The sequence below is a fragment of the Cupressus sempervirens genome, chromosome 9 (genome assembly GCF_028749045.1).
Source record: "Cupressus sempervirens isolate cs-2001-9-10 chromosome 9, ASM2874904v1, whole genome shotgun sequence".
NCBI classification, from domain to species: domain Eukaryota; kingdom Viridiplantae; phylum Streptophyta; class Pinopsida; order Cupressales; family Cupressaceae; genus Cupressus; species Cupressus sempervirens.
Window position 1 is genome coordinate 371,350,549 of NC_143126.1, and position 12,507 is coordinate 371,363,055.

Consider the following 12,507-nt stretch of genomic DNA (forward strand, 5'->3'; position numbering starts at 1 on the left):
TATCTAGCATATTGGTGGTTTTATGAAGATCATTTTCTTTCTGGGGAACACAACAACCTTTGAAATAATATAGGTGAACCCCTTGGCTCAATCAAGTTTATTTGAATTATATGGCTTTAAGATACTTCTTTCTATAAATTAAACTCATTTTTCACTCGGCGTATCTTTACCTTGATGTTTTCATTCTTGTTTTAACATTCAACAATTTATTAATGATGTCATCTGCCCAGCTTGCCCCAAATCTTCAGACGGTCGGAAAGTCATGCATATCCCACGCGCGTGTGTGCATGTCCGTGTGTGGGTCACGCACACAGATGAAATCGGGAGGATGTTTTTAAAATTAGTTGGATTGCGACCATTGCTTGTAGAGATCATAATAATATTAAAAACTTTAGTAATATGCTAAATTGATTGTAAAAACGGTGGTCTCCAGCTCTTGATTAAAATTTAAATGCTTTAGAAGTGCTGCTACTGGTAAGACAATACAGCTTTCAGGTCTGTATGTTGTTCATTTGACTTTTGCTTTGCACATTTTCTCGTGCATTCTTGTTCGCCATTTCATTAACAAATTGAATATCCCAGACATTTTATTTTGCAAGGGTGAGAAAATACCATGAGCAAAGCATCTCACTTCCAAGTTAAAATGAGATTTCCAAAATTGTTCAGCTGTCAAACTGACCTTGTTTTGTTTCATACACTAATTGGCAAATACTTGTTAATCGCCTCGTGTTCTTTATACAATCCATGCATTGCTACGGTATATTAAGATAAATCATAGCACGACAATGATCAAGAGAACAAATTTCAAAGGAGCAATGCCTGTAAGGATAATACTCAATTTGCATTTTGTGATATATTATAGATGCCCAGGATCGTTCGTCCAAATGGAAAAGAATGATAGAATGTATATCACAATAGCAAATTATTTGCTGAATTTGCCCCTTCAAAACTTTTTCAAATCAGGTTCTCCATTATCTACAGGTAAAGGTCCAACGATTGGAGACATATGTACCATATTTCAGACCAGCAGCTGATAACATGTAATAATGTACTGACATCAAATGAATGGAGCCTCCTCATGGACATGTCCTCTATCTTTCGAGGCTAAAAGCCCAGGGTGATTGATATAAGTGTTTCGGTCCCCTATACATCACGTGAAATGACAGCTGAACAAAATAGACTATGTTCAAAACTTCACGGAGAAAATTTTGCAGCCTAAAATAAATCTCCACCATTAGTCCCTCGAAATCCATCTCCTACCATGAATCTCATAACGACCAGTACCAGGGTCACTGTTCTCCCCGCCACTTTCGGCACTTGCATTCCCAGAAGTACTTCTATGTTTCTTGCTTCTGCTTATCCCACTATCGCTGATGCTTCCAGTCAACAATGGATCATCTATTCCACGTATTACTCTGTTGGCTGAATTTGAGGATGAAACAAAACTGTCATCCTTAGTATGTCTTCTCTCTCTCTCATGGCGTTTGATATTTTGTGAGATCTGATGAAATGTTTCATTAATCCGTGTAAATCCCTTTTCAACGGGTTCTACTGCATGGTGTACGGTAAATTTTACATCATTCACAATCTGCACAGTACAGTTCATAAGAGTGAGTACAGCATCCTTTAGCAAATCAACCAGCAAGGCTCGGCAAATTAGAAAGCATTCTATATAATAACAATTCGAATCACTGAGAAGTTTTTAACAGTCTGAAATTCATAATTACTCACGTATTCACCGCCTCCAAAAACTACATCACGGACACTTTCTCTGAATGTCATTGTCCCTCCTCCCTCGATATCTGACTGGGGAAGTCTCATCTTTGTTGGCCGTTCACTGTCTTTCACCTCTTCTGGATCTAAAGGAGAATCTATAGAGGCATAATCTGCCATAACAGCAACGCTTCCAATACATCTTTCCCCCATAAGTTCATATGGTTTTGAGGGGAATACATAGAGATGGAAAATCGAAGCAACACCCATCTGTGCTGAACAATTTCACAAATCTGTCAAATTGCAGATGATAAAATATTAAACTCAAAGGTACCTTTTACTTTAGAAGCAATAAGAGCATACTTGAAACTTGTGTGTCGAATATTCATCAAACAATGAAGGTACCAATCCACACAACTCCTAGCAATACTAGTGTACTATTTCTGCAAAATACAAATTTAGATGGTTTCCTAACAACTGAAAAACATCTAGTGTTCTTTCATTCTGTAAATATCTGTAATATATCGGGGGTTGTGAAACTTAGTCGCACGAGAGACAATTCAGAAGAATCGGGAAAAGCTTATCAGAAAATGTGGATAAACCGACACTTGCAGGATTGGACCCATGACTGGATTCCACCCCTAAAAGATAAAAAAATGAGAAATTATAAACCAACTCATCCAGTTTGAAATCCAATCCAGAATCTTTCAATTTCGCAAATATTCTTAAACAGCAACACCAATAAAGGAAGATTGAGAGTATTGGTTTCTTTAATTATGCTAATCCAAAAAAAACAAAATTAAAAGAATGCACGATCTAAGAAGTAAATTAAAGTAGACGAGCTCGATAGAGAATGCAAAACACCTGTATTCCTCCATCTGAACACACTCTAGATACAATTGCCACAACCAAATAGGTTTCAATTCCCCAAAAAGTTCTCCCATGATAATAATTGTGTATTGCTTATTTCCATCTTAACAATTAATTTCTTTTAAGCAGCTCTTTGATCTCTCCTTACTAACGTTATCATTTGGATGTCCAAGTAGAAATTCTGGGTCAATTTGTATCAGAGACACAAGATTGTCAGAGGCTTGTAAGGAAATTTTACTAACACAACTTAAACCATTTTTTGCAATTGAACTCAGGGCATGCAGGTTGCAAAGAAACAACCACAACCAAATCCACAGAAAGTTTGAATACCACCAAAGAAGACATGAATTGGCATTGGGCAAAAAAAAACCCTCTCTGAAAACAGATGCACCATTTCAGAAAGCAAATTGAAGTCATAAATGGAGTTGAGGACAACGGTGAAGTTTTGATTGGAATCCATGGGCAAATATAAATGAGTTGCTTATTAAATATGAAATGCTATCAAAACAATGAGAAGGGCAGAGCGGGCCCATAAAGGAAGTATGAACAATCCTCAAGTAAAGAACATGAAAAAGAGAAAGCAGGGGAAAATTCAAGTTTTCTTCAATAGATTTAGACTTAGTTACCGATTTGAGTTCGATTCAAAATACAGGTTCCCGGTTCGCCGGTACGGCAGAATTTTGGAAAGGGTTTTGGGTTAGTTCATACAAAAACATATATATATATTATATATATATATATATGAAACCTAGAAGCATGGAGTGTCATAAAATCATATGATTCAGTCATTTAAACAACAAAAACACCATACGCATAAACTTTAAACATGTAAGTTGTAATCATAGCATCATGAATCAAGCTCATACAATCATATATTTCAAAATTCAAGTTCAATATCAAAGATTCAAAACATTAAAACTACATCACAATCCATGAACCATAACAGCAAGTTCAAGTATCATTGTATCATAACAGCAAGTTCAAAGTATCATTGTTTCAAGTTCAAGTTTCAACTAATCATAATATATTAAATTTTAATATTCATCATATTCATTTTCTTCTTTATCATCTTCTCCTCCTCCTCCTCCTCCTCCTAGTCCTTCCACATTAGTTCACTCTAAAGCCAAAATAACCTATTTACATTCACTTTTTAGGGCTGTGGAACCCAAAAAAATATCAAATATGTTCTAATAAAGTACTTAAAAGCTGCCCGTTACTGGATATTCGCCTGGGTTTGATGTAATTCGAACTGGGCTCATCAAATTCGCCCGGGTTCGAATTTCATACCTATGGTTTTGAACCACCCCCCACAAAATGGAACCTTGACCAAATTTTGGTTGAACCAGACCAGAACCCCGAACTGGTTTAAACCCGGACGTGGTTCTGAGGGCAAACCAGAAAACCTGGGTAATTGATGATAATTCTACAAACAATTTGAAAAGTATACTAAGGGTATAGGCTTCAAGTCACTAGGAAGAGTGGGATATTGGAAGCAAAGGGCTTGGTAAATAAGGCCAAGGGCTCTTCCAACCCCTCATAACAAACATTGCCTCTGTAAAGCATCTAAATGATTGTATAATGTATTTTGAAAGAAAAGAGTAGGCAATGATCTGGATGAGAAGATAAGAAAAACTCAACTTGCAAAGGACAAAACAAAACAAAAATTGCAATTCTACGTATACCCTTGAGAAAAATACAGTTGAGAACAATCCACATCTGTAGAGATGAGCCTACAAGGTCAAACCCGCATCTATGGTAATCACCAAAGTCAAATCTAAGGCTGCAAAAGTGGCCTTTGTCTGAATGGACTAACTTTGCAGAAGGTAGAAAAACAGAGCACTCTGTAATTAAAAGTAGCAGAAAAAGATTACCTAATGATCAAAGAGAAGGAACGGGGAGACTCTGGTTCACCACTAGCCAAACCCAAGAAAGACGTAAAAGAGCATGTAGGTTACCAAAGTAAAGAGTTCACATTTTGTTTCAATTGCAACAGGACATGACAAGTCACAAAAGAATGTAATTTTCCTATTCCTTGGACTCAATGTGTAATCTCTGTAAAATGACACACACACCACCACCACCACCACCACGGAGTGTGTGATTCTGGTAAGAACAGAAAAGAAGGTGCTACTCTCCAAAAACAAAGAGAAGAAAGGCCAGAACACATTCAAAGAAAGTATAAGCAAAATGGTTTAATAATTGAGCTCTGAAGTCTACATTGTGGCACAACACAAAAACGAATGGTGAAAAGGATGAAAACCTTCTTTGAATTTGTACAAGAAACCTCCCTTTTGAAGGGTAAATGAAAAATAATATTTTCCCTTATAAACAAGTTACAAAACCTAGAGTTTTCTATAAGTATAGACCCACAGACTTGAAATAAAACCTATAGTTTTGTTCTCAGTTTACCATTAAAGTAGGCTATTCAACACTCCACATCAGATAAAAAAATCGTCCACTCCACACTAGACAAAAAACAAATCATGCATTTACCTAACATGTAAAACTTCAAAGGCAGAAAATTCTCACAGTTTTTAGCTGAAGACTATAATCAAAAATCCCAACTCTATTGCAAGCAACAAGTAAATTTGAACAATAGACGCAGCTCAATTAAAAGAATCAAGGAAACATGTACAAAACCACAATCATCAATTTTACGAAGACATGTGAAATATACTACTTAAAATTTGCAAATTTAAATGCCCAGACAAATAACTGGAAATTCAGATTTCACTTCAACTTGCTCATGGTCTCTAAAGCATAACGAAACAGAGAATTTTACAGACACAACTAAAGAGGCAGATTGACATCATTAACTATGTTTGGATCCTCATATATACTTCAAGTCATAGACTGACATAAATTCAGATCTAAGCAAGATCGTATCTACTTGCAAGCCATTGATAATACACATCCAGTACAATTCATACTTGCTTTCTCCAAGTCAATTTATGCACTCTGAAGGATGGAACAATTATGGATAGGGTGCCTTGAAAGTGGCACAACCACAGGGATTTCCTCTATGCTAATCAGCTCTGATAAACTCCAGGAAATACACAATACTCAAAAAGTGTGACTTCTTGCTTGAAATAACAACTATGGATGTTGCAGCACTTTACAGCCTCCTTATCTCTATCACTCGTACAAGATATGGCATACAGAATAGAGAGGAAGGGCAGTAATAAACTGTGGAGTGAAGAGGTAGGGGGGGGCTTCCAATGCTTGAATGCTCTCCGATTGCACCTTCAGTTGATCTGCACTAAGTGTCCAGGATGGTGTAACATATTTGTTCTCAACATGTGTCCACTACTGTTGCCCCATGGCTTTGATAGAGATCTTCATTCGGTCACACTATATGGAGTAGTCCATCATTTTGATCTTTACCTCAAGTTATTAGGCTTACCAGCAAGAGGACCTAGGCTCTGATACCAATTGTAAGTATTATAAGGTACAGGATTACTGAGAAGTGGGGGTGAATCAATAATCTATCAGATTCAAACTTTTATCAACTTATTACCAAATGATTAACCCAAACCAGATCTACTCAATAAAACATTCAACCACACTCATCTTCTGTTAAACTTGTGAAGCAATAAGCACAACACATGAAAGCATCCACACAAGTAACACAATAACACCACGATTTATCACATGGAAACACTCCGTTGGAGGGAAAAACCACAGTGAGAATTAGTACCCACAAGTAACTTGCATTCTTTTGAAATACACTCGGTTAAAGGCCTAGCCACCCTGTCAGGAGCTTACAATAATGTCCGATTCAGAGAAGACCCAGTTAGGAGTCATCCGGTTAATGAATCTGCCTCTAGCCCTATTGGGTGTAACCTCATTGCAGGATTTCTAAATCAAGTTAATGATGCTGGAGATTGTAGCTGTGATAGAGATCTTAATCTCTACAAATATAACCTCATTGCAGGATTTCTAAATCAAGTTAATGATGTTGGAGATAGTAGCTGTGATAGAGATCTTAATCTCTACAAATATGGGTGTTATTATCATTAACCTTCAGCTGAAAAGGACATTTTATGATAATGACTGTAATATTGAATATAAGATGTGTCATTCGACATGCATTTAGACATGGAAATATGAAGAGTTGTATATGAAAATAAAGTCATGTTTTGGGAAATTGAAGAGACCTTCGGTTATAATGTGAATAGTCTATAAATATGTTATATATATCGCATCAAGTGAAAGGCTTTGTACACTTCAACTTTTTATGATCACTAAAGTGTTATTTTTGTGTGGCTGGGTTTTCACCTTCAATTTTGGAAGGGCTTTCCCAGGGAAATTTTGTGTCTCTTGTATCTGGTTTGTCTTCTCCTTATTGTTGTTTATCTTATTTTTGGGCAAATATCTAACATGGAGAGCCAGCCATTCTAGCAAAGAAGAGTTAAAGCCGGAAGTATGACATCTCCTAGGACAATGGTATAGACGTCCTGCAACAGTAACATGAACCAAGCTATGATCTCTCCTTCATGATTGACAGGAGTGAAAATGTTTGTATTTTCTACTACCACCAAATTCTCGAGAAGAATATTTACGAGATCCACCAGATGTACAAAGGAAGCTCAGAAGCTCATTGAGTGCATGATCAAAGAGTCCCGTTGGCCTTCTGTCGAAGCCATCTGCTTGGGAGCTCTTTATGAAGGTTCATTCTCTGCTATTTCCTATTGTCTGCATGGTCTAAGGCATGGTTATATGCATTGGGGACTATAGTCATCCCTCCTGACTGCTCATCTCTCTCCATAGTCGTACTTTAGATCAATATCTTCAGTTTTTTGGTGCATTGCCCACTGCCAATGCTTGTACTTGTGTCGTATTTTCATGTATATCTAGTGCGGGCATAGATCTCAGCCAGGCTTGTCACAATCTTCTTCTCAAGTGCCAGAACCTGTTTTGTCTCTTGGCACTGTTGCTGAAATGCCAAACACGGTATTCTCATGCCTGTGGTATTTTCGTGCCTGGTATTTTTATTGAATCTGGTTTTCATCCTATTTGATCACTATTTGGATTAACTGTGACATATATTCCTGTTACAATGGTCATTAGCTGTTGAATATGCCTGGCCTAGATACCGCTGGGGGCTTGTAACAACAATATTTAATGTAACCGATGACTTTTGAGTTCTCCGCTAAATGCATCTTTGGTCGTTCACATTCAATTTGGTGTATTTGTGCATATGAATGAATTCATGTATTGAAAGATGTTTCAGATATGGCTCAACAGGGGATGTGGATTGAAGGAGGGAGGAGGTTGTAGAGCCCCTTCTGTCGACAATAAATTTTAATCCGTCTTGTCTCACTCCCCTGCCCTGACCAAACTAGTACTGGCAGACCCACTTGTGACAAAAGGCCTCCGTGTTTTTCATCAGCTCTATTTGTCGTAATGGATATCGCTGCAGTGTATGATCCTCACTATTATCAAGCGTCATCTAGAACTGACTGTGGAAACTTTGAGTGTTTCTACAGCAACTGGAGATCTCTATTCTGCATCTTTTGAACTGAATTCGGGCTTTGCAGCCACTTCTCATAGTGCCCCCTTCCATCTTGAGTTGTCCTCATCTTCTCTATGTTTCCATTTTTTTACCACTGCTCTCTTCTGTTTGAACCTTAAGTGTATTTCCAGCAACTCAGGCTATGCCTGTGCATTTTCAAAACCTGTTATTAGACCACTGAACTTTCTAGAGCATGCAAAGTATGAAGTGCCCTATCTCCTAAGAAGATTTAAGGCATTAATTGCTTGAATAATAATGCCTGCTGTTTCATAAGAATCTTGTTGTCTTCAACGACATTGGTATTAGTGGAAATTTTGAGCTTGAAATATAACAGTGCAGTTATGCAAGTTATTCAACAGCTAAGTTTTGTTTCTGTGGTAGAAACCTGATGTGTAAATGCATTATGACTTGGTCTTGCTTTGCAACAACTCATTTTCAGTTTCACCATTCTTGTATCGCACAGTTCTTGCTTCTTCATTGGTTTCAAATTTTTGCCAAGACAGTCTTTATTAAGTTGTGGGAATTATCACATTTGTCAAAATTTAGTTATTCTATGTGAGAGCCCATCTAAGATTTTCAAAGTCTCAGGAGGATATTCAAGTATTTTGCAGTATGCGGGCTGGGGCCAGAACTTCCAACACTGAACATTGTGAGAAGTTTTGCTTCAACAAGCTAAGAATTTCTCTGTCAAGCCTGTGTATATTATTTAGTTGGATTTCATTTATGACGAGATGCTTAAAAGCTAACTATTTTCAGTCTCGGGAGGATATTCAAGTATTTTGCAGTATGTGGGCTGGGGCCAGAAATTCCAACACTGAACATTGTGAGAAGCTTTGCTTCACTAAGCTAAGAATTTCTCTGTCGAGCCTATGTATATTTAGTTGGATTTCATTTATTATAAGATGCTTAAAGCTAACTTTTTGTCTGTATCTGAGAAGAAACTTTCAAATTGAATGGAATTGTTTTATGGAATAATTTTTAAGGTTTTCTCAGTAATTAATGGCTAGAACCTGTGTGTTAAAGCTGTATGGATTACTTCTAGTGCATAAAGTCCTGTATATGAATACTGGTTATTGATTCATATTAAGGAGATTATTCTACATCAGATAAGTATTCTGAGTAAAATTGTGGATTTTTATTTTGGGATAGGTGTTTAACTTTATGAATTGTTAATAACCTATCTTCGTTGCAGGAAGCAATGAGATGAAGATGATGTGTTTATGTTTCATATTTAGAGGGAGATGTTCAGCTTCAGAGAGAGGATACTTCCACAATCTTATTGCAATGATCAAGTAGTTCTTGATTAAGAGGCAGTTCTTATGGAATCCCCACCATTCTTATATATAGTTAATCTTTTGGTATTAAAATAGATTTTGAAACCCTGTTGGAGAAGATTTTCAGCAATGATTTCCTTTAATTGTCGATTTTGAGACTATTGTTAAAAAAGAGTTTCAGTTGTGGCTTTATGAGTTATTATGCATGTGATATTAATAATAAATTGTAAGGACAACCTGATAACTCTTTCACTTTTGAGAGATTCGTAGTGAACATCAAGTAGAGAAAGTCCATGATTTCATCACATTGAGAGATTCCGTGATGGGAGTTGGATGTCATGTTGAGAGAGTCCATGACTATATCACGCTGAGGGAGTCCATGACTATATCACGTTGGATGTCATGTTGAGAGAGTCCATGACTATATCACGTTGAGGGGGTCCGTGATAAAATGTTAGTTGTGATCCTTATTGGCTTGTCATCTTGAGAGATTCCATGACAGCATCACATTGAGAAAGTCTGTGATGAAAGCTAACTCTGATTCTTGTAGGTTAGTCATGTTGAGAGATTCCATGACAGCATCAAGTTGAGCAAATCCGTGATGAAATCTGATTGTGATTCTTGCAAGTTTGTCATGTTGAGAGATTCCATGACAGCGTCACGTTGAGCAAATCTGTGATGAAAATTGATTGTGGTTTTTGCAGTTATTTCATGTTGAGTGATTCCATGAATTACGTTTTGGATCTATGTGATCAGAATTTATCATTAACATTTTTCGTTGCAGCCTTGAATAACTAATTAGCTAAAGATCTTTCTCTTGCTAAGAGGGACTGTCAGAGATTTTATCTGCGATAGAGATCTTCATCTCTTCATATATGGGTGTTATTATCGTTATGGTCACCTTCAGCTGAAAAGGACATTTTATGATCAAAATTGTAATATTAAATATAAGACGTGTTATTCAACATGCATTGAGGCATGGAAATATGAAGAGATGTATTTGAAAATCCAGAGTCATGTTTTGGGAAATTAAAGAAAATTTCGGCTATAATGTGAAAAGTCTATCTGTATGTTATATATATCGCATAAAGTAAAAGGCTTTGTACACTTCAACTTTTTATGATCACTAAACTGTTATTTTTGTGTGGCTGGGTTTTTTCCTTCAATTTTAAAAGGGTTCTCCCTAGTAATTTTGTCTGTCTCTTGTATCTAGTTTGTCTTTTCCTTATTGTTATTTATCTTATTTCTGGGCAAATATCTAACAAATGAGCCACCCAGTTAAAGGAATTAATCTTCAAGCCTGTTAGGATCTTGCTCACCCTATTAGGAGTGACCTGGTTAAGGGATTTAACTTAAAGAACCTATTAGTCTTCAACAAGGAGGATAATCTTGGAATAACACTTCTCCTTTGCTTGAACAGATCCAATTAAGCTAGATTCTGCTTCTTGCATACAATCAACAAACTGCTTGACCACACCCACAAATCATGATCTATAAACTTGCACATTCATCAAACTGAAATATAAATACATGCTTCACTTGTTAGGGTGGCCACCGCCTTAACCAAAACATTTTACATTTGAATCTCACCTCTAGCACGCCACAACATATTACCAAATCATAATCCATTATTTGTCAATCTTTGTCAACTTCCAATTTACATCACATCAATCTGATTAAGGACACTCAAGACTTTCCGCTTTTTCCAATGCTAATGCATGACACTAAGAAATTTGATCACCACAACTGATGCAAGGCCAAATCGTCATAACCCAATATTGCTGCATCATTGCCACACCAATTCAACACCTTTGATCACAAAAAGATTCATCAAAGTCACCCACAACATCACCAATTAGGATCAAACATAAATTGTTCTAGGTTTTCTATTAACTTCCCACATAACAATCCTCAATCAATCCAAATCAAGTCTTTCGGTAAACCAAACAAGATGCAATCAAAACATCAATCACACAATTGAGCCAAGATCATGTATCCAATACCACATTTAACTCATCATAGGTCTCAAAACATACACCATTTATCACTGATTGTTCTTCCTAGTTGCTCTATCTCAATTTAATTAACCATAATATCCAATCGTGTTGCCAGTTTGTGTGATTATAGACACTGCTTCTAGAGACATCTTTGAGTCTCCCATTCCAACCGCACATACTAATTTAATCTCTAACATTGTCACAATGCTGAATTACATACTGCGTATATTAGAACAATGCTCTCAATAAACCATAAACCAGCACTCCTTAAATTGGCCTCAATGACAACACAATAATTGATCATTTAAGCATCACACCTATATCATAAAACCTTTACAAGACAATCTGCATCAGTTATGCCACCAATCTCCCCCTTCGGCATTGATGGCAACACCAACTTGTCCAACCATAGACATTGCTTCTTGAGACATCTCTGGGTCTCCCATTCTGATGGAGCCCTAATTATTTGCAAAATTTAGGGGGCCTCCATTTGAAAAATAATGTTGGAAGTTCATATTCAGGGTTGATTGGTGATATTGGTACTCTACAGAGAGAATTTATTCCAACCAAATTATGAAACACGCATAGGAAAAGGTTAAGATCGATTATGATGGAAATTCTCTTATGAAGAAGAATGATAAACAGGAAATTCGATCCAGTCATGAAACAAGGAAGTGCTCTGACTCTTAGCAATTAAATGTTAATAGAAATCATATAAAAAACAACTCATTTTCTGACAGGAAAGAGAACAAAGATCCTGTCACTTCAGTGGTTGGGAAATAAACAAATGTGGACTTAGTTCTTGTACACTTAGATAAAGTGGAGTCTGGCACAAAGTGTTAAGGAATGGTGTTAATAATTTAATTGCATCATTATTATGTGCATGTGTTCAAAGTGGTACACTTGCACAGTCAAGGAGAAGAGCTATACTGTTATTGCTACACTCTTCATACTATATTAATGATGAAGATCGGTTGCAGCTGTACACTAGAAAAGGTGCACTTCTCTAAATCATTCTATCCGAAATTCTCCATAGATTGGAAAGCTTGAATGCCGACTTAGAGCTCCCTAGTCATGGAGTGCAAGGGGCATACAAATGAGTATATAGGAGCTCTCAGCTGAGCCTTAGAAATACAGC

At 36.7% G+C, this 12,507-nt stretch overlaps 1 protein-coding gene across 2 annotated transcripts in view; it reads right to left on the reverse strand.

The window, feature by feature from the left end:
* Positions 1-614: 614 nt before the first annotated feature.
* Positions 615-12,507, reverse strand: part of LAZ1 (organic solute transporter ostalpha protein (DUF300)) — a 76,032-nt gene continuing 64,139 nt past the window's right edge. The window contains exons 8-9 of one of the 2 annotated variants that reach the window (XM_089800164.1): positions 1,732-1,983; positions 615-1,588 (exon numbers count right to left, since the gene is read on the reverse strand). In XM_089800164.1, the coding sequence (XP_089656290.1) occupies positions 1,235-1,588; positions 1,732-1,983 (606 nt within the window). In that variant the 3' untranslated portion in view covers positions 615-1,234. The remainder of the gene's footprint in view (positions 1,589-1,731; positions 1,984-12,507) is intronic. The other variant, XM_089800165.1, reaches the window with a different exon arrangement.